This window comes from Heteronotia binoei, chromosome 15, assembly GCF_032191835.1.
Source record: "Heteronotia binoei isolate CCM8104 ecotype False Entrance Well chromosome 15, APGP_CSIRO_Hbin_v1, whole genome shotgun sequence".
Classification (NCBI taxonomy): domain Eukaryota; kingdom Metazoa; phylum Chordata; class Lepidosauria; order Squamata; family Gekkonidae; genus Heteronotia; species Heteronotia binoei.
The window spans coordinates 17,386,876-17,396,094 of NC_083237.1; the positions used below are offsets into that span (position 1 = coordinate 17,386,876).

The 9,219-nt window shown below is 48.1% G+C and overlaps 1 protein-coding gene across 2 annotated transcripts; it reads left to right on the top strand.

The window, feature by feature from the left end:
• Window positions 1–3,718: 3,718 nt before the first annotated feature.
• LOC132584106 (arylamine N-acetyltransferase, pineal gland isozyme NAT-10-like) lies at window positions 3,719–7,539 on the top strand. Of its 2 annotated transcripts, XR_009556236.1 has the most exons (3): window positions 3,719–3,912; window positions 4,457–6,277; window positions 7,124–7,539. XR_009556236.1 is itself a non-coding variant. In XM_060255903.1 (2 exons), the coding sequence occupies exon 2, from the start codon at window positions 4,631–4,633 to the stop codon at window positions 5,441–5,443; it is 813 nt and encodes a 270-aa protein (XP_060111886.1). In that variant the 5' UTR covers window positions 3,719–3,912; window positions 4,457–4,630; the 3' UTR covers window positions 5,444–7,539. The 2 variants fall into 2 exon arrangements, 1 of the variants encoding a protein (XP_060111886.1); XM_060255903.1 differs by having other exon boundaries at window positions 4,457–7,539.
• The last annotated feature ends 1,680 nt before the right edge of the window (window positions 7,540–9,219 follow it).

Here is a 9,219-nt window from a genome sequence, read left to right on the forward strand (position 1 = left end):
TTATTCTTTAAAAAAAGCCTTGGGCAAGAGGTAAGAATGAAGCACGAATCCAATTTTAACTCAGAAGCAAGCCTGCATCAGCTACCAGCTGTTAGGGAAACAGCAGGTTCAAAGAACAACAGATGTGCAACAGTCACAGAGGAGCTGCATGGAGAGCATTGATAGCCACCCTCTGCCACGTGAAGCAGGCAGATAAAGCAGTCCCTGTTCTCGAAAGAAGGGGCGGGGAGAGAGCAGAGCTCCTTCAGGCGCCCGGTAGGGATTCCTTTGCACGTTACAGGAGGCCTGGCTATAGGTGAGGGGTGTTCATACTGACTTTTAAAGGGTTGAGGGAGGAGCCAAAGGCGGGGCTAGTTGAAACAGGAGAAGCCCACACCATGGGTTGTAAACAAGCCTTTTTGACTTGCATGTAAAGCAGGGATTTCGGTGGTGTGCAACAACCAGGAGTAAGAGCTGCGAAGAGTGGGCTGGGAGGGGGATCGGGGGGGGGGGGGGATGAAAAAGCAGGGAAGACCTAAGGTGACCACATTTCTTTCTTTTGAAGGCTCCTGAACTTCTAAGTCCTGCAAGACAGGTAGGAATTCATGATTTTTTTCATCCCTGCAGGGCAGACACACACCTCCTTATTTTTGTCTGTCTTGCAGCTATTACAGGTTCATGCGCTCTGCGAAGTTGTTCAGGGTGGTGAGAACCAGGGAGGACTGTGAGGCACTCCAGAGGGATCCGTCAAGGCTGGGTGAATGGGTGTCAACATGGCAAAGGAGGTTCAATGTGGGCAAGTGCAAAGTAATAAATACACAGTGGGGCCAAAAATCCTAACTATAAATATACATGGATGGGGTCTGAACTGGCAGTAACTGTAGATAACTCCCTTGAAAACGGTCCGAATTAGAAGCAGCTCTTGACAGACCAGTCCGAGCTGCTTCTAATCTCGCGTCGCCCTGGTTCTTAGCCAGTTTGGTGTAGTGGTTAAGTGCATCGACTCTTACCTGGGAGAACCGGGTTTGATTCCCCACTCCTCCACTTGCACCTGCTGGAATGGCCTTGCATTAGTTGTCCTTGAATGGGCAGATTCTGTGAAAGCCCTCTCACCCCCACCACCTCACATGGTGTCTGTTGTGGGGGAAGAAAATAAAGGAGATTGTAAACCGCTCTGACCCTCTGATTCAGAGAGAAGGGCAGGGTATAAACCTGCGGTTTTCTTCTTCTTATGTTCAGAAATCCAGATATTGTGTAATGACACTCCTCAGCTTCTTTCCACCAACATCATGAAACTTAGAAAACAAATGAACATCTTAATCCCACTTAAAGCTGTGATGACCAATGTTGTAAGTGCCAGAAGCTGATCCAGCTGCTCTTCTTGTCACAGTGGTGGTAGGAAGTCCAGTTGAATCACAGCTGACATAGAGTAACCTCATAGGGTTTTCCAGGGCTTTTTTTTTTTTTTTTTTTTTTTTTGCAGCAGGAGCTCCTCTGCATATTAGGCCACATACACTTGATGGAGCCGATCCTCTAAGAGCTTACAGGGCTCTTCATACAGGGCCTGCTGTAAGCTCTTGGAGGATTGGCTACATCAGGGGTGTGTGGCCTAATAGGCAAAGGAGTTGCAGCTACAAAAAAAGCCCTGCGGTTTTCAAGACAGGAGAAGTGGTTGGCCATTGCTGCATGTGTGCGGAAATCCTGGACATCCACCGGCCAGGATCGACAACTGCATAGATTCTGAGATTGGTGAAATCAGGACATCCCAATCAGGGCTTTTTGGATTACAACTAGAAAAATTCTAGAACAAAGTGTGAGTCCGGTAGCACTTTTCAGACCAACAAAGTTTTATTCGCGGTATGAGCTTTTGTGTGCAAGCACATTTCTTCAAGTACAAACAATGGAATAAAACCTCCTCAGGTCCTTCTTACAGGAGAAGGGGGGGGGGAGCAGCTATTAGGAAGCTCTACTCATAGCCAAGATGCATAAGTTGAGCTGAAATAGGATCAGGTGAACGGTAAAATCAAGAAATGGCAGCAAATCTGCACGTGTATGCGACAAAATAGTGCTTCGGCCCTGGTGTCATTTTGGGCTGGAAGCAGCCAGCAAAGCCTGAGATGATTTTAAAGAAGTGTCTCGATAAAATGACAGTTTGACAACCTCTTCAGCGCAGCTGCCTGAACATAAGAGAAGCCATGTTTTTTTATTCTTTCACATTTATATTTTTTATTATATTCACATCCAAATAATTCATAGAAAACACTGCATAACAATCCAAATACCAATACCCCCCCACACAAAACGATACATACAATACACAAAATACATGAGAAGCCATGTTGGATCAGGCCAATGGCCCATCCAGTCCAACACTCTGTGTCACACAGTGGCCAAAACAAGCAAGTGCCATCAGGAGGTCCACCAGTGGGGCTAGAAGCCCTCTCACTGTATTTCTCTTCAAAGAGAACTGTATTACCGTTTTCGCACACAGCTTACCTCGCAGTAACAATCCTGTTCCCTCCGCAGCGTCTGTAGGATTTCCCACCATCTGTGCCGGAGTTACAAGAAGTGCCGCGGCTTTTGCGTAGCAAACGTTAACTGGGTTTTAGCAGTTTACGTTTGCTACGCAAAAGCTGCGACACTTCCTGTAACTTCGGCGCAGATGGTGGGAAATCCAACCAGACACTGCGGAGGGAACAGGATTGTGACTGCGAGGTAAGCTGTGTGCAAAAATGGTCCAATTCTTTTCAAAGCCAGGATTCCTCTAGGAAACATAGACATACAGTTCTCACATTTTCTCTGCCTTATTCATGGGTAATTCATTTCATTCACTTATTGGACCATTAAATCCAACATTAGTGAAATCCCAGTTGTTACATTTTAATTCATGGCTGGAGAACTGACTTGGGAAGGTTCCTTCTCAATTTTATATCCTATCTAAAACAGACCAACACAATCAGAGAGAATGACACATCCTCTCCAGCAGAGGGCAGCACACACAAACATATCTATTATACTTTATGCTCCGTGAAAGGTGTTACTATTTTACAGTGACAGACTAGCATGGCTAACTCCTTTGGATCCAGGGCCTTTTCTGAGCAGGAACGCAGTTCCGGCTGGCTTGGCATCAGGGGGTGTGGCCTAATGTGCAAATGAGTTCCTGCTGGGCTTTTTCTGCAAAAATGCCCTGTGTGAAACAATGTTGCTGTTGCAAACTCCTTCATTTCCAGCAGCAGTGCATAGGGCAGCCTCCATGCGGAAACACCCTACAACAGCTACAGGAATTATCTATACATTTAAGCTAGTTTCATGGACAGCGCCTGTCCCAACACCGGATTCAATACATTTTTTGTGAAGCTGCCAAGAGTTATCTAAACATCCCCAGTCTTTCAGAAAAGAATAGTCCAAAGGTTAACTGATTTGCTAACTGGCGTACACTCAGGACATGTATATCTGGCTGCTGCACAATCAACACAACACTTTGAGAGAGAGAGAAAGAGACAGACAGACAGACAGACAGAGACAGACAGAGAATTCCACATTTCATTGCTGTTTTGTGTGATTGGTCCAATATCCTCTTTGATTTGCTCAGCCAGAGACTCCTAGGGGTTAAGATGCCATCATAAAGTCAAAGGCAAAGCTATTGGATAGGCTCTTTGCAGTGCCCAGGGGTCACGTGACAGGACTCATTTCCTCTTTTGCTCTCCCTTTCATTTCCTATAGTGAAACCGAGGACTTTGCTCTAAGCCAACCAGCGTGAGGAACTCCAGAAATTCCAGCGGAGTCATTCTCTTTGAACTGAGCCAGCCAGGATGGCAGGAGGAGACGGGAGTCAAGATTCCTGGGTTCTTGGACTGGAAATACGGTTGGCTGAGCTGTCAACTATGAATTAGAGATCCCTGAGCCAGAAGACTTGTTGGAGGAGAAAATCAGGTCTGATGAGCTGTCAGTGGAGGGAGCATAAAGTAGATTCCTGACTCCTGTCGCTTCTGCATCCTGCTCAGCAGAGCTTTTTTTTTTTTTGTAGCAGGAACTCCTTTGCATATTTAGGCCACACACCCCTGTTGTAGCCAATTCTCCTGGAGCTTACAGTAAGCCCTGTAAGAAGAGCCCTGTAAGCTCTTGGAGGATTGGCTACATCAGGGAGATGTAGCGTAATATGCAAAGGAGTTCGTCTTTGGTGTAGCAGTTAAGTGTGTGGACTCTTATCTGGGAGAACTGGGTTTAATTCCCCACACCTCCACTTGCAGCTGCTGGAATGGCCTTGGGTCAGCCATAGCTTTCGTAGGAGCTGTCCTTGAAAGGGCAGTTTGTGTTAAAGCTCTCTCAGCCCCACCCACCTCACAGGGTGTCTGTTGTTGGGGGGAAGGTAAAGGAGATTGTGACCACTCTGAGATGCAGAGGCGGGGGGAGAGGGTTGCCATCAAGTCACAGCTGAATCCCCCCCCCAAAAAAAAAGTTTTTATTTTCATTGTAGGTGACCTTGTCGGGATTTCAAGGCAAGAGAGGTGGTTTGTCATTTCTTGGCCTCTTCATCACAACCCTGGACTTCCTTGGGGGCCTCCCATCCTAATATTGACCCCATCTGACCCTGCTTAGCTTCTGCGATCTGACAAGACCAGGCCTGCCGGGGAATCCAGGTCAGGACAACATGGACGTTAGCCAATATCTATTACGGATCGGGTACAAGGGTCCCGCCCAGCCTTCTCTGGAGACCTTGCGCCATCTCCACCGTTGCCATCTCCTCTCCGTGCCCTTTGGGAGCCTGAGCATCCACTGTGGGGAGCCAATCTCCTTGACGTTGCCCCTTCTCTACGACAAGATTGTCCGGTGCCACCGGGACGGTTTCTGTTACGAGCTGAACGGGCTTTTCTTGTGGCTGCTGCAGACGCTGGGATTTGACACCAAAGCAGTGTCCGGTCGCGTTCGGAACCGTTTCACGGGACACTACGGCCCCCCTCTGGACCATATGGTGATTTTGGTCCAGTTGGATGGACGCTCGTTCCTCTGTGATGTCGGTTTTGGGGAAGCCTTTCTAGAGCCACTGGAGTTGAAGCCGGACTCGGAACAAGTCCAAGATGGGGGCATCTTCTGGCTCGGCAACAAGGGGGGAGTTTGGGTCTTGGAGCGCCGGGAAGTTCCTGGCAAGGACGGGAGACCTTTGTATCAATTCACCCTTGAGGAGAAGAAGTTGGAGGATTTTGCTGACATGTGCCTTTATCACCAGACTTCGCCCAGTTCTATCTTCCCCTGCAAATCCTTCTGTTCCTTGCATCAGGAAGACGGTGGGCGCCTTACCTATATGGGATGGCGTCTCATCTCCACAATGGGGGAGAAACGTACGGAGACCCCACTGCAAAGCTCTGAGATCCCAGCCGTCCTACGTGAGAAATTTGGGATTCAGTTGGAGAGGGACTTCGAGCCAAAGGACGAAAAGATCATGCCACCTCCTGAAGAAGGCTGAGAAGGTAGAAGGGAAACGGGTCTCCGATTTGGACAGCAGGCTAGAAACTGGATTATACATCATCTCTTTGCACACAGGTTTCAGTCTCTGTCAGAACTGATGTCATATCACAGGATGTTCCAGAACATTCTAACTTCAGAAACGGGAGGGGCAGTCAATTCTGATGTTCCAGGCATAGAAAAAAAATGATTCCCACATGGTGCTTTGTCTTCCTACAGCAAGGTCGAGCTGCCCCCAGGTTGTTTTAATCAAGAAGCAACTAGGGAAAGATTTGAGGATGGAGTGTGTGGAAGGCAGGGTTTGGGGAGGGGAGTGGAGTATAACAGCATACACTCCACCCTCCCAAGTACGGTTGCCATGTGACTGCTGCGGATGGGAGATCTCCTACCGCCCATTGGCTCTTGCCTTCTGTCACTCCAAGTGGCCAGCAGAAGAAAGAAAAAAAAATCACCACTGGCAATGGAGTGGCATCATGTCCAAGAAACCCTGAACATGATGCCAGTCCCATCCAGGAATTGCTGTAAATTCTATAGTTTTGCCATAGAGATTCTGGAAATTCCTAGAGAGGTGGCACCACGCTGTCGCTGCAGGCCACCTCCCATTTCTCCACCTGGTTGCCCTACTACGCCTGGCCCCCTGACTTCCAAAGCAGCCAGTTTCTCTAGAAGAACTAATTTTTGTAGTCTGGAGATCCACTGTAATTCTGGGAAGTCTCCAGGCCCCATCAGGAAGCTGGCCATCCTGTCTGTGACAATCGAGGAATTTCCCCCAATCTCTATGGTATTTACTATAGAGATTGGGGAAATTCCTACAGTGTTGTGACATTACTTCCAAGTAGGCTTCCCAACCCCCAGGTCCCAGCGGGGGATCCCCCGTTTTGACAGGCTTCTCCCCGCCCCCAGCCAGCTGGCCGGCGGGGGAAGCCCCACCCCCACAGTCCTCCTGTAGTTTTAGAGCTCCGGCAGGTTTAGAAACCTGCAAACAGTTTTTAAAATGTGTACCTTTAAGGCTGAGCAGGCAGCAGGAAACAGGAAACAGGAAGGGCTTCATGGGAAAAGATCAGTAAGTTTCCTCAGAGAACGGCCCCTCTCTTTCTTTTGCTTTCGTTTTCAGAGCAAGCAGGAATATTCTGCAGGAACAAGATCTAGTAAGTATTTGTGTGTGAGAGAGAGGGAGGGGGCAGGGGATTCCAAGGTTTGGAGGCCCTCCCCCCGCTTTAGATAGTGTGGGGGGGAGGGAAATGTCTACTGGGCACTCTATTATTCCCTATGAAGAACGATTCCCATAGGGAATAATGGGGAATTGATCCGTGGGTATTGGGGGCTCTGGGGGGGCTGTTTTTTGAGGTAGAGGAACCAATTTTTTAGTATAGCATCTAGTTCCTCTCCCCAAAATACTCCCCAAGTTTCAAAACGATTGGACCAGGGGGTCTAATTCTATGAGCCCCAAAATATGGTGCCCCTATCCCTCATTATTTCCTATGGAAGAAAGGCATTTGAAAAGGTGTGCTGTCCCTTTAAATGTGATGGCCAGAACTCCCTTGGAGTTCAATTATACTTGTCACACCCTTGTCCCAAGCTCCACCCCCAATGTCTCCTGGCTCCACCCCCAAAGTCTCCTGGCTCCGCCCCCAAAGTCCTCAGATATTTCTTGAATTGGACTTGGCAACCCTACTTCCAGGTGTTCATCTGCAAGCGATGTCACAGTGACCCAGGTGCTCCCGCCAAGCCCCACCCCTCAAAAGCTCCCAGGATTGGCAGCTGCGAGCCTGGCATGGCATGAGGAGGCCGGGGTTTCAGTTCTGAATATTCCCTTGTCTTCGAGGCATCCGATGTGACATTTTGGAAAGATACCATTGCAGCAGTCTGTTTGAAAAAAAAATGCTGGTCCTTTTCAAAAGCAATTTGATCATTTTTCTAGTGCGGTTCACAGTTTTTTCGAGTTGCACTTAAAGGCCTCGATATAATCTTAAGGACCACAACAGAATATGTGAACTTGAATGCATGTTGTTAATGAGCGTATGGAAAATTTATTGTGAAAAATTCATTGAATGATTATACGGGTGACTGCAAATAATATCTGTTTCTATTATTAGATACGTGCTGTAGTTTCTTTTTGTTTCTCCTTTGTTCATTATCATCCCTTTCCCTTTTTGTGGTGTGCTTAAAGAAAAGCCTGTGCAAGCAGAAAACCAGCACATAAAGGGGACAGATCTGCTAAAGTCATGATTAAAAAGTGAGTGCAGCTGTGGGTAACAAGTCCCAGGGCTTTTTTTTTGTAGCAGGAATTTCTTTGTATATTAGGCCACAGGCCCCTGATGTAGCCAGTACTCCAAGAGCTTTCAGTAGGTCCTGTACTAAGAGCCCTATAAGTTCCTGGAGGATTGGCTACATTAGGGGTGTGTGGCCTAATATGCAAAGGAGCTCCTGCTAGAATTCCACCCCTGCTAACAACAAACTTCTTTATTGAAAGAACCAAACTGGAGAGCAATCAGGCAAAACAGGCAATAAACATAGTTGGGGAAGGACACACCTCTTTTAGTCAGCGGGAATCTGCCCCATTGGTCTCTCCAGGATCCTTGATTTGCATGTACATTGATACACGCCTTGTGTCCCGATTGGCCAGTTGAGACAGAATAGCCAATCAGAACGTAGGCATTTGGGTCCTGGAGGGTAGAACCATGCTTCAGTTACTAACACTATGAACAGTATATGAGCAAGAACACAGAACAGCACATAATAGTCTTGCTAGTTTTCTATCTGCAGGAAGTTTGGGCATGGGCAAGCATTCTAAAACACCATCTCCAATCTAATCACGCAGACCACTCTACCTGCATGTGTGAACGAGGCCTCCTCGTGCCTCTGCACTGGGTTTAATGAGCTCCTCTCCATGCAGAGATGCAGCAGCCTTACCTGTCCACAGTGGAGGCAGGCTCACAGGAACTCATGCAGATCTGCAACAGGTGGACTCCAAGGGCAGATTGCTCTTATTCTTTAAAACAAGCCTTGGGCAAGAGGTAAGAATGAAGCACGAATCCAATTTTAACTCAGAAGCAAGCCTGCATCAGCTACCAGCTGTTAGGGAAACAGCAGGTTCAAAGAACAACAGATGTGTACCAGTCACAGAGGAGCTGCATGGAGAGCATTGATAGCCACCCTCTGCCACGTGAAGCAGGCAGATAAAGAAGTCCCTGTTCTCGAAAGAAGGGGCGGGGAGAGAGCAGAGCTCCTTCAGGCGCCCGGTAGGGATTCCTTTGCACGTTACAGGAGGCCTGGCTATAGGTGAAGGGTGTTCATACTGACTTTTAAAGAGTTGAGGGAGGAGCCAAAGGCGGAGCTAATTGAAACAGGAGAAGCCCACACCATGGGTTGTAAACAAGCCTTTTTGACTTGCATGTAAAGCAGGGATTTCGGTGGTGTGCAACAACCAGGGGTAAGAGCTGGGAAGAGTGGGGCTGGGAGGGGGATCGGTGTGGGGGGGGGGGATGAAAAAGCAGGGAAGACCTAAGGTGACCACATTTCTTTCTTTCGAAGGCTCCTGAACTTCTAAGTCCTGCAAGACAGGTAGGAATTCATGATTTTTTTCATCCCTGCAGGGCAGACACACACCTCCTTATTTTTGTCTGTCTTGCAGCTATTACAGGTTCATGCGCTCTGCGAAGTTGTTCAGGGTGGTGAGAACCAGGGAGGACTGTGAGGCACTCCAGAGGGATCCGTCAAGGCTGGGCGAATGGGTGTCAACATGGCAAAGGAGGTTCAATGTGGGCAAGTGCCAAG